Source organism: Euwallacea similis, chromosome 7, assembly GCF_039881205.1.
Source record: "Euwallacea similis isolate ESF13 chromosome 7, ESF131.1, whole genome shotgun sequence".
NCBI classification, from domain to species: domain Eukaryota; kingdom Metazoa; phylum Arthropoda; class Insecta; order Coleoptera; family Curculionidae; genus Euwallacea; species Euwallacea similis.
Genome location: NC_089615.1, coordinates 6,348,752 through 6,369,072, shown reverse-complemented (window position 1 = coordinate 6,369,072; position 20,321 = coordinate 6,348,752). Strand labels below are relative to the sequence as shown.

The 20,321-nt window shown below is 36.2% G+C and overlaps 1 protein-coding gene across 10 annotated transcripts in view; it reads left to right on the top strand.

The window, feature by feature from the left end:
• Positions 1-20,321, top strand: part of mmd (mind-meld) — a 305,289-nt gene that overhangs the window by 276,649 nt on the left and 8,319 nt on the right. For 5 of the 10 annotated variants that reach the window (XM_066392108.1, XM_066392113.1, XM_066392115.1 and 2 more), the window contains exons 8-16: positions 5,403-5,706; positions 6,177-6,413; positions 6,470-6,693; positions 8,485-8,655; positions 11,254-11,449; positions 11,504-11,729; positions 13,496-13,682; positions 13,923-14,088; positions 19,558-19,696. In XM_066392108.1, the coding sequence (XP_066248205.1) occupies positions 5,403-5,706; positions 6,177-6,413; positions 6,470-6,693; positions 8,485-8,655; positions 11,254-11,449; positions 11,504-11,729; positions 13,496-13,682; positions 13,923-14,088; positions 19,558-19,696 (1,850 nt within the window). Of the gene's footprint in view, positions 1-5,402; positions 5,707-6,176; positions 6,414-6,469; positions 6,694-8,484; positions 8,656-11,253; positions 11,450-11,503; positions 11,730-13,495; positions 13,683-13,922; positions 14,089-17,492; positions 17,599-19,557; positions 19,721-20,321 lie in introns of all 10 variants that reach the window. The other 5 variants (XM_066392114.1, XM_066392109.1, XM_066392107.1 and 2 more) reach the window with 4 other exon arrangements.

The window sequence follows — 20,321 nt, the reverse complement described above, 5'->3', positions numbered from 1 at the left end:
AAAAGGACTCCTGTATATTGTTGAATTTTTGGGCTTTTGGTTAATTTTTAAGATTATTTCATTAGCAGTATCCTATTTAAATCCTCATTTTCGAAAAATATCGACGTCTGAAATACGACACTTTTTGCATTTTCGGCAGTGGTAACTTCAACAGATATCAAATTTAATATCATATTTTGCTTTGAAAAACTAAAAGAGAAAAGCTAAACATGATTCAAATCATTTGAAAGTTATTCAAATTCAACTTTTTCAATTCTTCATATTGTAAGTGAATACAAATTGTCTGCGATCCCTGCATAATTTACACGAATACGATATACCGTTCTTTCATACCATCATGCTTAGTATTGCATGCGTTCATGAGGCTGAAAGATATTTGTATATCCAACTTTCATGCATAGATAAAAAGGAGAGTTGTTTCTTGGTAAATTAGATAGAAATTTTAGAGAGAAAAACGGATATTTTTGTCAAGACGAGAGTTTGTATCGCATTTTTTTCACTTGCGCAAAATTATTGTAAGTTACGTGAAAGCTGACCATCCCAAAAAAACAAAATTTAATTGGACCAACATGAGCGAACAGTAAATGCCAACTACCTAATTAGAGTGCACCTCTCGTTAGAAGCCGAAAAAAAGGATGAATTGGGAAGCACACACAAATTGTCTTAATTGGCCTTTGGACGTGTGACACCGCCACCGCCTCTGACAACCCGTTCGTTAAAACTTATTTCAATTAATTTTAATTAATCTCGACCCTTTAAAACACGATGAGTCGGAAATGTAAACGTTAATTATTTTTGCGACACGTAATAGCGCATAAGCCATCATAATTAAAGGGTAGTTCGTTAAACGAGGCTTCACTGCCACCCGCAGTGCACGGCACGATTCTCGCTTGTTTCTGCAAGTAATTTAAAAATTTTCTCGGTTTATTTGAAGATGCGATTTTCCGGCAAAACCGCGGTCGTTTTTACGACATCGAGCACAATGATGGCGGATGCTCGGTCACGAAGCGAGATTTAGAAATTAAAATAAAATTTAGCCGGAGCACCGCCAAGCACTCCGAACCGGAATAATCAAAGTTCTATTAAGACTTAATTGAGGTCGTTGTTTTTAATGGTCGCATTTATTTTGCCTTCGAATTACTCGCATTCGTGACGGCGAATATTTTAAATAACTATTTCACTTTACAGCCGATGTTTCGGAAAAACAACAGGGAAAAATCTCGCTTTACGTTTAATCGAAATTCTTTTGTTCACCAGGTAATTGCACTCTAATGTGTTTTTATAGTTTGCACATACGTGCATTTACATCTTTAGACGATTAATCGATTACGTCCACTATAAAAAAAAAACCGCGTCCATGAAAGGAAGAAATGAGTCGGCACGTCCCGCAAAAAAAGAACAGCAAAAAATGCCTAGACACCTGACAATCCGCCAGTGGTCCAACATGTTGAAAATGTTAAAATTTCTTATTAATCCTAAATTTCAATGTGTCTTTTATATACTTTTTGTTTAATGAAGGGCCCTAGTAAATTCCGAAGCACTGTTATCGCCTGCATGTTTACCTCTGACCCGTTTTTTGTGGGATCTGCTGTGATGACTCATTTCTTCCTTTCATGGATGCGGTATAGGATACCTTCCAAATATCCCTTTAAGCCAGCTGACCAAAACGAATGTTGTCTCGGCCTAGGTTGCGAAACCATGAATAATAGACATGCGCCGGCACTTCGCATAGAGACTGGTACTTGCAGGTGTAAACGAACTCAAAACCAGTAGCGCCGAGGAAGGGCGTTTAAAGTTGAATTTTTGTTGCCCATTTGTGGTGTGACATAGTAGTTAAATTAAGTAATTCATAATTTTATAGGTATACTTTTCATAAGATTAACTGTATGATTACGAGCGTATCGATTTGGTAGGTATGTATTTATTCTAATTAGTTACAAATCAAAGACCTGAATGTATAAGTTAGGTATAGCTTTTTGGAGACCCTTTGAAGACCATTTGGAAAATAAAGTAAAGGCGAATCCTGCAGAGGTTAGTAGACGCAGTCTGGAAAAACTGTGTAGTTCATATTATACAAAAAGAAAACGAGTATCATATGTCACCACCTGCTGCCTCAATGATTATGCGACCGAGCAACAAAAGTGCCTCCACAGATGATGAGAATGATGAAAGCTGTATTTAAATTTAATTAAAAAATATTATGTTATTGTTATGTACTAAACTTATTTATTATAATAATTCTCAAATATAATTTTTATTGCACCTATGTCCTAAATTCCTTTAATGTATGTCGGTAAGAGATTTTTTCGCAGTTTCAACTGTTAATAACAATACTTTACTTCCTCCAACTGAATCAAATATGAACCAACTTCATTGGTTGCATTCAACAGGTGCGCAACATTTGGACAACTATTCGTAATTTCCAGCAAAAATTTTATTAGCTCCAATATCAAATTAAATATTTGGAGTAGTTTGAATTTAAAGAAATTTATATTAAATTTGTCGACAGAATCCGACAGCATGTTGATTAAAAGACGGAAAGATATTCAAACATGTATTGAAGACATCTTTCTGTAAGAATAATATTCACTACATTCCAGCTATTCTTGAAACAATAACCTTATCCTATTTCATGTCACTCACGACATACACACGAGATATAAATTATAAAACTTTACCGGTTATAAGTGCAAAGCTGAGCAGAAATTTTTGATTCAAACTAGTTGAAAGGCGAGTTTTACAATTTGACTTAATTTAGCTGGAAATCCGAATGCACGAGCGTACAATACGCGCCCTATATTTCACCAAAAAGGGCAGTTTGGGAATTATACATTATTTATGGTCAGAAAAGTTACGGTTCGCATTCAATAAAACGCCTCCCAGTGGCAAAAAAGGGTTATTTTGTTCGGTGGAAAATCCAGGCTATGAAATTAAAATTATGATTTTATTTCTAATTAATATTGTCTTTGTTAATGGAAATGGTTGGATGTTATTTGGAGAGGGGATTGAACATTTTTGTTTGAAATTGGCTTTTCGAAGCCGCTTTGTTTCGATTAAAGAGAATATGGAAGCTTGAAGCTGTTTAAAAAAACTCCACAAAATGAAATGCTTTGCGGCATCGAAAAATTCTAATTTTCTGTCATCCTCATTTTTAGTATTTGAATCTTCTTTTTCTACTTCTTTTGAAAATGGCATTCATGCACAAATAGGGATTGTAGGAGCGGTAAAATTGCACAATTCTCAGTTAAAACTAACTGAGAATAACATTCATCGTTTGCTAAGGCCTCGGACGAAAACCGTAATTAATGTTTTAGTGAGAAGTGAAAATTATTAAGTCTCTTTAACTGAAACATTACGCAAATGCAGTAATTTAAAATTTTTAAGTTTTGCAATTTTTTTAATTACGTTTTTTTACCGTGTCGACTGGCTTCCATTATTTGCAAACTTTCATCAATTTCAGCATCATTTTTGTAAACTTGAATATTAGAGAAATATATTTATTTTGTAATGATGTCACTCATATGAAAATTGTTCCAGCTTAAAATTTTTTTTTAATTTTCGAAACCACATTTTTAGAGTAAAATAATTCAATTCCGACGATCGCTTTTTGGTTTTTCCTGCAATAAGACGAATAATTTTATTTGCCACTTTTTCAATTTTTCTATGGATGCAGATTTTTCATATTTATATTATTGAATAATTTATATAAATCTTTATATTGAACATACTTGCGGCCCTTTTCATGGATACAAAGACAGAGACACAGTTAGAAACTTCTTATTGTATTTCCTTTACTGTTTACGCAAATATTTGAATCTTTCCATTAACTAATTCTAACGAAGCTGATCTGAATTTAACATCGAAAATGTTCTTTACATATCTAATGCAACTCCATTGGACAATGGAAAGATATTTTATGCACAACTGCAGTAAACATCATTATCATAGAGAATACCAATTTGTCAAATGCGGTATCGAATCGCGATAGTTAAATCGTCCGACATGTGGATGAGGCAAGTAAAAGAGAGGAATGAGGCATTCGTTTGTATGTTCCACTACCAGCAAATAAAGTCTTCTATTCAACATGTATTAAGGCGAATAATTTGGAGGGGCTGATAGAAGGATTGGAATATGTCTTCATTACTAGTCAAACAGTGTTAAGTATTTTGTTTTAGCAATTTGTCGACGGGAAATCCTTTTATATATTATATATACCAAGTAAATAGTCCCACATACATATGTGCATAAGCTAAGTAAAAGGAAAAAATGAGACTTTATTTATAATATAAGTTCGACTTCCTGCAGGTAAAGCCTTTGGTGGAAGAGATACAAAGAGAAAAAAATGAGAGTGGTTTCTGAAAGAAAAAGAATAGGTCTTCAGTATTAATGAAATATTGCCATGTATCCTGTTTTGTGCATTTGACGAAGGGAAGTCCATTAGTATATCGCATATCCCAACAAATGGTCCCACACATGTGGATAAGCTAAGTAAGGGGGAGAAATGAAACTTTAGTTTGTGAGTTCGACTGCATGTACTGATACAAAGAACCGAAGAGAAATTTGCTTTTCCAAGACGTTATCCAAAACAATGAAGTCGAAACAGTAAATCAGGGTCTCTAATCCCGACACATCGTTGTGCTTAATCTAATGTTAAGCCGCGATTGCTGGTCGAGTTGAATCGCGGAAACTCCGACACCGGAATTCGATTTCAACTGGCAGTTTGCCTTTTTAAGACCTCGCCCTATTGCACTTTAGACACTTCTCAAGACTCTCGAGGGGCAATAATAATAACTCGAGCGGTAAAGTTGTTTGACATCAAAAAGTCCAACTACTGGAATAATGCTTTCGCAAAATTGAAATCATTGAATCACCAAAAACAACATTGATAATTATAAGTAATTTTTAAAATAATATGGGAATAGCTGTGGAAATCCCAATCAGGAATAATTATCTAACAACTAATGGATAATTTAGTCGGGGAGTTGATTTCGCATTAAAATTAAACACCCTCGTAATTTTGACGCGCAAAAACACCATTAAAGTGTATTACCCCTTGAAACTCAATTTTACCATATTTAGTCCGTCATTTATAAACTTTATTGACATATTTTATGAATTTGTTATTATAATATGTTGGTACTACATTTTAAAGCGCTATTTTCCAATTTGGAAAATGCATTAAAATTATAGTATACAGGGACTCTTTTAATTTTTAATCAGAGCTCACAAAGTTTATTAAAACTATTCTGTTAATTATATTCCTGCCCATGATCTTCCTCCTCCCCCATATTCTCTACTATTGGTAAATACAAATTCGCCTACACGTCACTTCACCACAATGATACCATCTGTCCCTGACGTTTCTGGACCCATTGGGTAACTGCACGACTTGATTTTTTCAGCAGAAACACCCTCACGTAATCTTCGAGGCGCGAACCAAAGCCAACGCGGGGTGCGCTACCACCGACCAGATGAGCTGGCGCCTGAACAATCCATTGTCCACGTTGCGGATAAAGAGAGACATTCGAGAAGTGACCAAATACATAGAGACCGCTCTGGTGATCGATAAGGCCATGTTCGATAAACGAAACGGGAGTACTCGGACAGAAGTGGTGCATGACTCAATACAAGTGGCGAATATCGCGGATCTTTACTTTCGGACGTTGAATACGCGGGTGTCTGTTGTGTACATAGAAACGTGGCAGGGTAAGCAAGCACCCATAGAAGGAATTTTAAACGAATTAGTGTATTCTTTTCTGAGTTTATTTGAGGCCCAGAACAAGCCTAATCAATGGGAGACAACATGTCCGTTTTGCCTATAAACAAAAATCTGTGTGTAGCTCCACTCAATCCCATTACAATATTCTAACACTAAGATGGAGAGCTCCACAGAGTTAATTTTTTTCTGCTCTAATAATTCATGATGTCAATAGAGGTGGTTTCGTACATGTTTGAAAAAATTAAGACTTATTGCGAATTTATGACTCAATCTAGCTCTGCGTTCAATTAACTCGAACACTCCAACGACCGATTTGGATCCTATTAAATCTCATCAGTTACATTCGTCTAAAGTTAATTAAGCGTAAGCAGAACTCGACAATATCAACGGCAAGCATGTTAAGCTTGCAGAAAAATATTTCAATGATAATTCACAAAATCCGTTTTTATCTCTTTAGGTCAAGAAGACAAAATCAAGTTCGACCCCAAAGAGAACATTAATAGCATATTAAACAAGTTCACCAGTTACACGACGAGTGCCCTCTTTGGCATAGAGAAAGATACTACGCAGCTCCTCACTGGAAGAGTTTTCGATAGCGGAGAAGCAGGAATCGCCGTTCCAGGGACGGTTTGCACCCCCAAATCAGTAGGAATAAGTGTAGATATTAACCCCTACGAGCCTCATTTATTAGCAGGTAAACTCTGTATTCCGATTTTTTGGTGCGTTATTAGTTTTTTCGTTTTGTTCTAGGCACAATGGCTCACATGATAGGTCATAACATCGGCATGGGGCATGATGACGGTCGTCAGCAATGCTTCTGCAAAGACTGGCACGGCTGTATAATGGCCAAATCCATTGTAGGAAAGGACAATGTGCAGCCTTATAAATTTAGTGATTGTAGCATGTCTGATTATGTAGACAGACTACGTACTGGGTCCGGTCAATGTTTAATGAACAAGCCGAATGAATTACAAGTAAGTTAATTAATTTGGATGATCTTTACTATCCTTTTTAACTCCCTCTTATTGGATTTGCATTATTAAAAATACTACATAGGCACGATATCGTAAAACACAAGCGTTTTATAGCTGAATTTCAAGTCAATTGACCATTTGGATAGGTTTGACCCTCATAATAATGTAATACGTTTTCTTAACAGAGCAGGATAATAAATATAAATTGCAACATAAATAAGAAAATTTTACAGTATTCTTTCTGCCACACACTATATTAACTCTCGTACTGCATAAAGCGTTTGGCAAGCACTAACTGCAAGAGGATAACCTAGCGACATGTGTTTCTTCTTAGTGCCTCCATCAGGCATGCCTGTGTACAAACTCGGTGCGCATACATCATACTCCGCATGTCCTGACGACATACTCACATGCGAATGTAATCCGAAAAGGGTGGAATTCACGATTATCGGCGCGCGCTGGTACTCACGATCAGTGTAGCAATGTGCGGGGAGGGAAATTCTCAAGATGAGCATCCTGGATAAGGATGACACATATTATATCTTATATCAAATAGCCCTATAAAGCCATGCTGACACTCTATAATGATAGTTGTAATGGTAAATTTTGGCATTTCTCCATAAAATTCATACACGAGCCCAATTATTCATATCCCGAACACGCACATATTTCGAACACGTGCATGACCTACCGAAATGCTGAATGTTGAAAAATGGTTTGTGCTCGGCTAATTTTACGTGTAACTCGAAAGCGGTGAGTGATACGAAAAAAAATGTCGAGGATGGCAAAGCTTAACTATCAAACAATGCATCTAGAATTTTTGGAATAATGAGTGGTACATTTTGGATGCTACATATTTACTAAAAATAAGGTGTTTTTATTAAGCTTGAGACCTGCTACTGTGAACTGACCCACCGTGTATACATACATATGTGTATATGTCAGTATCTCTATCCTAAGAATTTGTCCAGGCATTTCTCCATCTCTCTAAGGAGAGTCGATGAAATTTTATGTCATTGAATTCTTGATTTATACTGATCGATTGATTAAACTTTATAACAGTTTTTCAAATAAACAAATTTTCTGTGTAAATATTTTATTTACTTTATAAGTTTTTAGATTTCTCTTTTTATTATACTTTTACGAAAACGTCAAGAATCACTAAACCAGCACAAATGGACTGTTTTATTTCAATCCATCCATTGATATAATCTTGAATGTTATCCTTTCTGGATAAACTTGCTTTTAGTGAAAATTAGTGACTCCGATGGGTGAATTAAAAAGTCAATATCACTCTGCTTAAGTTTGTTTAATCCATATATGTAGACCGTTTTATGAATTGTTATCAGAAGTCATTATTAAATTCCACACCTCATCTACTTCTGTGCATATTCAACATTTGCCATTAGTTTTAAAGTAGACATGTAAAACTGGATAAGTTTAAAGTTGAATTTAAACATACGGAAAACAGACGATGAGTTTCTGCGAATAGGATTCGCATTCATTAAAAAACTTTATTAAAAAAACATCGTATATGCGCCGCCGGGCACAAGTACGAGGAACGTGTTCCGAAAGTTTTAAACTGCGGAAAATTATGGAAATGCTCCTTGTTTTGAAGAGCGGAAATGTGCTTTCGAACTAAACCAATTATCGTTTGTTAAGAGTGAACGAGGCGGGGAAAACAATTTCTGAAATTCTTATATCAAGAAATATGGGTCCAATTTAGGTTCCAGAATTCACCAATTTTGGTTCATAATCGAATGTGATAGTTGAATTTCTTTTTTATTTTAGGACAGGCACACATGCGGCAATCTCGTGGTGGACGATGGTGAAGAATGTGATTGCGGAGGAATCCACGACTGTGATGATTACGATCCTTGCTGTGATCCACTCACCTGCAAACTCAAGGCTGAGTCCAAGTGTGCGTCGCCAGGTCCCTGCTGTGAGGGGTGCAAATTAAAAGTAAGTTGCTCGATACATTTCAAAGAATATTCCAGTGAATGTTTCCTTCCATCTTCCAAACAAGATGATCACGAATTTGCATTTACACTTTTCACACATCTTACCAGCATATTCAAGTTAATGAAACTTTGAAAATAGGACTCTTTCGGGTCATCTAAACCAACATTTTTTATTTTGGTTTCCGCGATCTTTAAACTCGGCACACTCAACATAATGAAATCTTTAAGCTCGGCACATTAATGTTAAAAAAAATGTATTCCGGTACATTCATATGAGTGAATCTTGATATCGTTGAATCATCAAAACTAGCATTTTTCGCACATTCAAGTTATCGAAACATTCAAAACTGACACATTCAAGGTTATAAAACTTCGAAAATCTGACACTCGCCTGACAGTTAGTGTCAAACTCAATCTGACAGTTAGCGTCAAACTCAATCTGATAGTCATCGATCATCAGTTATCAAAAATGTGTCACTTTTTAGTATCTAAAAACTTAAAAAACTATTAAATCAGGGGAAAAATTTTAATCCAAAAGACCTCAAGGAGTTCTTAAAACCATGCCCGTTTCCCACTTTAGAGTCCACACAAACAAGCTCAAGATTATTCGATCGTTTTGAAAAAGGGGGAAATATCTATTTCAATAATCGGCTCCCAAGTAAATCTCTATTGAACAGCCTCGAGAAGTTCTTTTAGCCTGTAAAAGATACAAGACCTATTGTTTTTCTCTGTCTCCATTCAATCTTTAAATTCAGATTTTCTGAGTTCAGGTGTGGTTAATCAGGTTTCAGGCTTTTTTGCACAAGAAAAGCAGCGACAATATTTAGAACGGTGTGCCATCAATGGCGAGATATTTTTTAATGGGGATCCGCGAAGAAATATGAATTTAAAAAATAAAAGTTCCTAGCGGAGGTATCTAAGACAACTTTGAAGATGCAGTTCGCCGTGTCCCAAATTCGACTCTCTCAATATGTGACCCTAGAAAACCATTAAGGATACAAAGTTGTAAAACTGTACCTCCATTTAACCGACTGCAAAATTTACGGTTGTGAAACTATGCCTCCATTTAACCGACTCTATCTCGACCTTTAATAGTTTTCGAAGCTCACATGTTCAGAGAGTCGAATTTAGAACACTACACTGCATCTTTCGAGTTGCCGTGCCCTACTAAAAAATAACTTCTGATCTTTACTTCTAACGATCCCCCATAGAAACAAAAAGGCCACTGAAAACATAGCAAAATAAAAGAAGTGTACTGTTTTGATGTGAAATATTGTGAATCAACTAATCGTGTTCAGTAACAAATCCTGTCCCTCGTGCTCATTCGCTTTTCCATTCTGTAACTGCTGACTGCTGTCAAAGAGCCCTATTTTAGATGAAATTCTGAATACGAAAAATCATGTTTTATTTCACTTTTTGTCACGTTTTGCAACGATGAGGAGTAGAATGAGCTAATATTCGGTGCACTCCGAGGTTCAAAGCATTAGGCATCGCAAAAAAACAGCCCAGAATATCCGATTGAGCTGCTGTCTTGTGATTTTGCCTGTGTGTAATATTGGCTTTTAACTATATTTCCAAAGGCTTTAATTAAAGTTTAATTACTGCTCTTGTACTTTCACTAATTTACTAAAACTTGAACACAGTCATTATCATGCTTTTTTATTTATAAAACCAGACTCTGATGGCCTTAACTTTAAAAATACAAGATGTTTTCTTATTTTTAGACTGCTTTTTGTGAGTTTATTATTAAGGATGGGAAAGAACTTTAAATATAAAAGTTGTAATACTACTCTTAAATCGTTTTTAAATGGAAAATGTGATTGCATGAAGCAAAAGCATATCGCAAAAATCGTAAAACATTCATTTAGGTGTAGTCCTACAACTTTTATATTTAAAGTTTCTGCCATCTCTAATAATAACTCACCGGAAGCAGTCTGAATATAAAGAAACACTAAGTACATGTTACGTTAAGTCACTGCATATAGATGTGCGTTGGAAATAACAGTTTCGAATTTCAATTTATCATTAACTTTAGCAACTTTTGTCTCATTTAACTTTAATAACTTTAATAGTCCTAAAGATATGACTAGCGCGAGAAAAGCAAAGAACAATGTATAAAATCAATACATCGCTGTAACCGTCAAGCATATAAAACACATTAAATTATAGAGGGAAGCTAAAGGATATTAAATATTCCAATCAGTGTTAATTTGAGCCCGGCCAGAGCGACCATTTGTAATTTAAGAGCATCCCTTTGAGCTAAGTTTACATAGTGTTTTTTGCAACGTAGGTTTGCCGACCACATTTTTAGAGCAGCTCTTAATGCCCACGTTCAACATTCTACATAATTTAAAACAATGGCGATTATTTTTAAAATTCACAATAATAGAGATGTTTTTAATTTGTTTAATTAGTGCTTTGTTAACACTACATTCTATCCAAGCTCTTGAACAATCGCCCAGAAAATGAGTTTCAAAATCATTATACATATATGCGCCCTACCTTCCTCATGAGAAGCTTCCCACAACAGGACAAATGTCTCTCTAGTGCCCCCTATTTCTTGGTTTTCAACATATATCATTTATCCGAAATGTTTCAGGAACGAGGTTTCGTATGTCGTCCTGCTACTAACGAATGCGACCTCCCTGAATCATGTACCGGGGACACTGGAGAATGTCCTCCGGACGTCTACAAAAGAAATGGGAGCCCCTGTGGGACCGATAGAGACATGGGAAAATGTGTCAACGGCTTTTGTCCAACCCTCACAGCTCAATGCGAATACATCTGGGGCTCAGGTACCCTATCAAAAGTTTTTTCACAAGTTTTTGTATAGTCAGCATTGGTTTCAGGCAGTATAGGCTCAGACGAGAAATGTTTTGAGATTATGAACACCAAAGGGTCTATGGATGGCCACTGTGGCTCGGACCATATTGGGAACTACATCAAGTGTAAACCAGAAGATGCCGAGTGTGGCACGTTGCAGTGCCAGCTCGGAGGACGAACGCCTGTGATACCCAATATCGTATTGAAGTTTAAAACTATTACTGGTCTTAGAAGTCAGGAGTTTGAATGCAAGTAAGTTGTTGATAGTTTCACTTGTTATGCTGTTATGGTTAAAGTGTGTATCTTACTATTTCTATCCTCTGGAATGAGTTAGAAACTATCGGATTTGTCCTATTAGTACATCCTTTCTTAAAGTATGTGAGTGATCAAGATTCTCTTTTGCGATTTCAAAATATGTTTCTTAGCTACTCGCTATTCAGTTACTTCTCTCCAAATTAAGGGATTAAGCTAAATACCTCATATATCCTAAACTTATCTGCAACTCATCAAAGTATCGTACCTTTGCTGAAGCGATTGGATTTGTTTTTGATAAGCTTTTGAACTCTCCCTCATTTTAAAATTGGTAAGAGTAACACAGTAATTGCAAGTAGTCGGAGTTTGATTTCTATTAAAAATGGTACAAAACCGTGGATGTCGCTTGAGCTATCTGTTCCATATCAAGGTATATATAAAGTGCCTCACTAAAATATTTATTTGAGGTTACTAAATCATGGCCGAAACGAACGTATTCACTTCAAATTAATTGCCACTTTCAGATGAAATAAATTTAAAAATATTTTGCATTTTAAAATTAAACACACTATGAAGTGAGCTACTTCAATAGCCATCGTGTTACATTCACTTTTAAATTCGACAGAAATTTTTAATGTTTTTAAGGGGTAACTAGAACTACCAATTGAGTGATTATCGCCCAAACGGATTAGCCGTACAAGCTTCTGTAACCATAATGCCACTTAGGTATTACTTCAAATAACTAAATATTTCATTCGAATAACTCATGTAGAGGATTTTTTTAGCCCTTAACTGGCTAAATCGCTTAATGGTAACACATGTCAGAGATTTAGAAAGTCGGTAAAATCCGATTTCCTTTGCATTCAGAAACGGATACCGCTTCCAACAATACGGATTGCTATGAAACTAAGTAACTTCCAATGCAAAATCTTTCAACACTCGACCGGTTTGAAACGAATAAAAGTAACATGTATCACGAATTTAATAAGGCAGTGGAAATCCCTTTCTCTTGCATTTAGAAGTTGATCCCAATATCACCATACATACGATGATAATAACATCTATGAAACTTCTGTAGCCTGACCTTTGAACTCTCAACCAGTTTCATGCTTAACTATCACATATCCAGAATTTAGAAAGTCACGGAAATTCGATTTCACATATATTCAAATCTGTTCCTCAGTACTACCGTGCGAACAGTTTAAGAACCATTGAAGAACCGGCCCTTAATTACGAAAGTGTTTCAGATAGCTGACGTTACTTGAATTGTTGCTTGAACTTCAGCTTTGCAAACATTTCATATGCCACTTAACTGTTAACTGTTCGCTGTCTGTCCCTAAATGGATGTGAAAGACCAGTTCTAAGGCCTATTGCAGATTTAGCTCGTTAGTGGAATTCAATTTCTAGGTTTGTGACGTTCTGAATTTGATCTCATTAAACTGAATTAACCTGAGGATTATTATATTATAGATGCGAGCTTCTGTTTAAAGGTTTCTTTCGTCAAGCCAATAACAACGTATTTTGTAAATGATTGGATTTCGAAAATAGTCAGAAAAAACTCGGTACAAAGACGGTTCTTAAACTAGATCATTGCTATTTTAAAAAATATATTTTATAGATTTAAAAAGGGCTGTCGGTCTGAGATTAATTCATTATATTCCCGAAGAATAAATATAAGAATAGAAAATAAATTGATTTAGGAAGTGATTCATTTTGAGATACGTGCACGTTCTAGCCCCTTGTAAGATTGTTGCTATGTTTTTCAGGTCTACGGTTCTCGAAGCCAGAGACAAAGACCATAAACTCCCGCCTTTTGGTCTAGTCCGCGATGGTACCCCGTGCGGCAACAATTACATTTGTATGAACCAAACCTGCATAGTTGACCGGTTTTCTCAGGAAGTCCAAGAAGGGTGCCCTACCAACGACAAAACGCACGAGTGCTCAGGAAACGGTGTAAGTTTTCTAATCCTTCTAGTTTGTATCTTCGCCGCATTAGGCATAACGAGTACAGTCATCATTGAAGCTCGTTGAACTCAGTTGAACCTATCATTGAATTGTTTTAATACTAATGCAAATTCCGTGCAAGAGTTCTAGTTCAACTCAGGAGAGCTTTAGCAAATAATAGCACATCACAGTCTTCTAAGCGGGCCCTCAATTCAAACTGACTAAGCATTAATGCGCAACTCTTTTTAGTTCTGCACTAACGAAAATAAATGCTGGTGTGAACCGGGCTTCAATGGATCTGATTGTTCCATTGGAAGCAGTCGTCCTCCTCCTAGTCACGATATTGTCACACCAGCCTCCACTATTCCAACGACTGACCTCCAGGAGTACATGAAAAAGAAAGAAACCCCCTACGGTATGTATGGATGTTCAAATTTATTAACATTTAGTTATAACGAGAATTGTAAATGTGATTGATAAATGTGTTATTAAAGTGGGGCCTAACTGTTCGTAAATCTTACGAAGAGTTGAAAAATTGCTTTCCGAATAAATAATCTTGCAATCTCACATCTGTTTCGAGATAAACGGATCATGTTAAATCAAAGTAAGGTCTTCTTATTTTTAATTTACAATTTGCAAAAAAAAATGTAAATTCTAAATTACTAACCTCGTTATTTACTACAATAAAACTCCCTCACTGCATAAAACTAACTTCCTGTCCGGTAGGTGTAAAGTTACACAAAACATTAACTGCATCATGAACCAGTAATAAACTATCTATGAGTTTTAATCAGCTTTAGGTAACTTTACCGGACAAGGACCGATCTCTCTCTGTTAACGATAATTTTAATTCGAAATTTATCTCCGTGGGTTTTTCCTACTTGAAATGATTAGAAACTTAAAACAAGTTGTCATCATTAGGTTCCACTTTAATTGTTGTTTAATGAAATACCCAATTATAAATCTAATGAGGATGTAACGTGGTTTGATATACGTTCTTATGAGGTCTCTTCTAGTTTTAAATGATAAAAAGGAAAGTTAAGCTTTAAGCACTAGAAGGGATGTAAAGTTGGAAGGTATTGCTGCTAAAACTAGACCCAAAGTTATATAGGGATTACTTCAAGGTTTCATTGTTACTGAAAGAGACTTAAGGAAAGCTTAAAATTAACCTCTTTAAACTTAGATGGAAATTTGCTTCTATACACCCACCATCATTATACTTGAGATAAAATTTCGGTAAAGTTCATAATATTAAAGTTATTTAGTTTTTAGGACTTTAGTATAAACTTTCCCATCGTTTTTGCTCTTATCACGAACTATTTCTACTATATTTTCACTATTTCTTTTTCAACTTTTTCGACTAACTAACATTTTTTACAACCCCGACGATAATTTAACTTTTTTCATTGTGTGAATTGCAAAAGCTATACAGTTATCACCAGTTCAAGTTAAACATAGAGATTGTGCAAATGAAAGTGAAGCACGAGTTTTAATATACCTCCGACGAAGATCAACGAAGTGGATTGGAAAATTAGCAGCTGACGTGGGCGGAGTCAGTCCAATGTTACCTTCCAGTCCAGTCTTACCGTTTCAAAATTCTTCCTAATATAAATTCTAGTAATGTATTAATCGTTTTCTTTTTCATTTATTTACATTGCTGTTTTTTCTCTGATATTAAAAAAAATCCAGTGTCACGAAGGCAACGAAATCGATACTAATCTAAACATCGAAGTGGGAATGCCGGCCGGACTGACTCCGCCCCCGTCAGCCGTTAGCTTGGCCACCCACTTCGTTGATCTTTGTTGGATGCATATTAAATCTTATGCGATCTTTCTCGCACTTTCATAATCCCTATGTTTCCACTTGAACTGGTAATACCTGTTCTTCAAATTCGGCTTAACATTGCCTCCTTCACTATGGTTTTTCCGTAGATACGACAAATTTATAACACGATACAATACGATTTGCAGTTTCAAATATTCATTACAGCCAGTCACAAAATATTTTTATCCGTCGTAATGGGTGAAATTGATGTGATGCTCATGAGATTTCTATACACATTAGAGCGTTGTTTCGCAGATATTAATTCTTTATTCTGACTAATGCTTTGATTGGTCCTATCCTGATATAGGTATTTCTCACTTTTTTTATTTGAGCTCTGTTCAGATTTTCCAGTATAACTAATCTAAACTGTAAACCACAGGAAACAACAATCAGAACAATCCCCTGAGCACCAAAAGAGTGAGCCAGAATAATGTCAATATCATTCACTTTCACTCACTAATTCATGAATACACTAACGGTGCACCTCACAAGTTTTTAGAATAGAAAAAAAAACGATTATTCAGATTATTAGTGCAGGGGGCATTACGAAAATCTTGCTCATCGTCGCACTAGCATTTGAGAGAATCACCTACGAAGTAATATCGGTACGACCTGCCTTTTGTAAAGGTGCAGCTGATCGGTCTTAGAAACGATACATGCGATGTTTCCAGATTTAGTAAAACGGGAGAAAAGTTGCTAATTTAAGGCTGCAGTTTTATTATGCAAACATACCCCGACGGAATAAAAGAAACATTTTCTATTGCACAGAAAACCCGGTCGAAAAAGAAGTCTGAGGTTTTTCCAGAACAATACTAATTTAAAATTTCATACGTCGCGTTTATAATTGATATACATATTGTATATAGAGAATTTTTAACTAAGCTGTAAAGCAAATTTCATATAAAATATTGAATCGATCGCTATGAATTTTTAAACATGCTTAAATAAAATTCTCATTTTTAAAGCCTATGGCAGCCCTTCATGAACTATATAGACCATATTTTAACATCAGTCGAAGTTTCATTTCTACTCGGGTGGAAAGTGATTGTGTGATTTTAGTTCTAGATACCTGGACTCGTTTAAATTATCCTATAATTGAAGGAAAATTACATGTCAAAAATTATGTTTCTTGTAAAAGTGTGGGAAACCGTTAAAGAGTTTTGAATGTGGAACTCAAACTATATGCGAATTCTTTCTTTCCTCCGCGTTAACATGAAAACTCGTATTCGAACTCTGGTAGTCCAAATATTTAGCTCTCATATTAACATTTTCTAACTTCGTACAATCAACAGTCAGACAATTAGAATGTGTAAAAACTAGTTTCAGCAGCTTCACTTTCTTAACAAACTCATAGCATAGCATAAGAAATTAAAAGAGGGCACTCTACCAGTACGTACACAGCAGCAAACAATGGAAGATACAGCGCAGAAGTGCGTTTAAGCTTCTGTTACTGAGATTTTTCGAGCCTCGTTGACCTCACTATCTAACATCCTCAAAACGGCCTAAACGACTTGAGATTTATTAATGCTGCTCTCCCTTAAAGTTAAGCTAAGAGGAATACTTAAATTGCCAATATAAAATATATCGTTATCATAAAAACTTTAAATGAAAAATTTGTCTAAGAGCGTGTATTTTATATGCGAAATTTCAAGGAGTATCTTAGAACTTTATGGGGAAAAGGTATAAATATGATTTAGCCCCGAGTGCCATATCAATAGTCTTCCTCTTATTGGAATCCATAAATTTTGACAGAAGTCTTGAAAAGTTTCGTGAAAATCACAGGATTTAATTGAAAAGGCAACCGAGTGGCGTCCCTCGGTGTTCAATGAAGAGGTCCATATGTCCAGGCCCTTATAAACGTAGCGTATGTCTAATGCTCATACTGCATCAGTACGAATGCGTTTCCAGTTAAATGGCCATTAACGCGCTTATCGAAAGTATAAAGGGGGTCAGAGGCCTAATTGATGCATTTGAACAGATTATGGCTACTTTCAGGCGAAAATCACACGAACGGCTTAAGCACCATCATCATGGTAGGAGTTCTGGTCCTCGTAGTGATGCTGGTCTTCGTGTGCTTTGCCTTGATGGCCGTCTGTTATAGGTACAATCTGTTCTATTTTGACAATAATGTTGAAACGATGTTCGAAGCATGATTGTCCAAATTTCGTTATTTGTCACGTGTGAGAGTGAGACGCTACTTGTTAGAGTTTCAAAGCACACGATGGTGTTATTTTTTTTTGTAAATGACTCACGTATTGTTGGGACGCACGTGTAAATATGGCTTTAGGTGTCGCTAACAAACGCTCCCCCGTCAGTGGTGAATCGAAAAATGATGGAGGGAGCGAAGGGTTTGAAATTGTGATTTGCTATGTGTACAGTACAACAATCTTATGTAACTTATAAACTTGTATATTATGTATTTATATCAAGATTTGTTACCGAGACACGAAGAAGCTACACATACGATATTGATGTAATCGACTATGAAACAATGCAGCACACCACTAAATCACCCTAATATAATTTATATTACGAAGTAAGACAGATCAAATATAGAAAAGACAATTAAGCGGTGCGTTTATCAGAGGCATTGATAAATGATGGCGCGTGCAGAAACCTTTCTTACTGGTACATGTGTGACGTTCACATTGTTTACGTATAACAAATGAATCCCTCACACTTCATATACATCACAGCGAAGCGGAGAAATTGAACACAGGGGCGGAGTGAAGCTAAAAAATTCCGATAATTTAAATTCCACAAAGACCCGTTAGGGGTGTTGACGAAGGGCTCTTGGGACCCGTCCAGAAAATACATCAAAAATACAAAAAACTGATATTGAACATATGAGAAAACATTCGGCCCTAATTTTCAATTTCAATTCACAACTCGAGCACGACAGTTTCCCCGATGATTAATCTTAAGGCAGTTCTCCTGGGTATCTAGTATTTCATGTATAACTATCGGGAGGAAATTGAAAATATATGTGTTGCATCATTTCCAAATACCATTAGATCAAAACTAAACTAAAAATAGGAAAGGCCGTCGAAGTTGGTCTTTCCCATTCAAATTTCGCGGACTGTCTTACCCTCCGATAAGGGTTGAAATCGCAGAAAAATACTTCCCCAACCGAAATAAACATCGATTAGCTCCCAGCGATTTCTCTTAAGTGCGAAAAATCGGGGGGACATAGTTTTTATTGATTATCTGACTTAAAAAAGGTGTTCATAATTAATATGAAATTCTGCTCTTATCGATATTCTTCAAGATATTCGTCTTCCAATGAATTTTTACCGTAACGAAAATGTTGTGTTAAATGAAATAATATGAAATAATCCAACAAGATATAGCCCCACATTTTTTACCCAACATGCCCTTAATTGCTTCCTATGTTTAAGTGGACAGCTGTAAATGTCGTATAGTCTTCTGCAATGAGGAGATATCGATCAGACACATCGATCACAAGTTCAAAGTTATTCTTTACTTAGTTCAGCATCAAACCCCTGAAAAGCCAGTCTATCTAATATAAATAAAGCAAATTTTATATAAACCTAAATGACTGTTATTGCAGCAATACTCCTCTATAAATCGATTTGAGTCAGCTCGTGTTTATATGTCCTGAAACTGAGAAAATGCCAGCTGCCATCGTTTATAACGCAAGAAAGGATTTGTCCCGTGAAATATGACAAAACACAGCTAAGCGAATCCATTGTGTCTCGCCTGTGTACCAGATCGAATCCAATTCTCTAACATGCCATATGCGACCAATGACATGTAGCTTCTTCGTGTCTGAAGATGGTTGCGTTGGAGCAAATATTTCTGACAAAACTCATCTGTTCCGAGTTTGCAAGGAAAACTGAACCATTCCGCAACCATTAGTATTAATAGAGCAGTTCAATGTAAATGTCTGATTTGCGCTTCCTCTCTTTCTCTCTGTCTGTCTGTTCTCCTGTGCTGTGTGCATCGATGCATGACGATGCTGCGCACCTGTGATGCGCACATCCGCAACTACATGCGCATCCCGATTGGACCGACCCGGACCTTTGTTGCCGCGATGCAGAGGACTATCACGGGTCGAACACGGTTTTTCTCGTGGGTACTCTGATGTCGGTGGTAGGGGGGGTGTTCATAGTATTCGCTACAATGGCCCTCTGCTACAGGTCAGTCGTAGTGCATAACAACTTCTCGCTCTGTCTCAGGTTAGTGAGCAGAAACCCACCCAGGTAGCAGAACATAATCCGATCGTTCTCAGCATCAGCCGCTTTTCGTTTTTTTGTTTTGGCGCACTCTGTATACCAGTTAAAGCCAGTTTAAGTCCGCCAGTCTAACTCCGAGCCTGCTTTTAGGATTTTTATGTTTAAGCTCTTTCTCTTGACCGGTATCAGCTGATCTAGCTGCATTTCTGCTATTACGCTTTCTATATTTTGCCAATATTACTCCACTCTACTCTCTTCTTATGGGTTTTTGAATGTCTTTAATCCGAGCGATGATTCTAACTTTAAAGACATCCAAAAACAGATTTACAATGTCCCACACCTTTTAATAGGTAGTAAAACCGTCGAGGGTCAATTTGAGGCTAAATTAAATTCCCGCGTATTAAGTTTTTATAGCAGCTTCGCTGACTGCCATTAAGTACGATATTTTGGAGATTATGCGAGGGTGATATTGAGGACCTAGTCGGATCGAGTTATGCTTCTGAGAATCTGAGAAAGATCAAACAGATTCGGGTAAAGAATTGTCAAATAGCTAAATTCCTTAATAACGATAGAGCCCTTCCGAAAGTTATAGCACACAATCTAGTGCAATTTAAAAATAGAGTGTGTA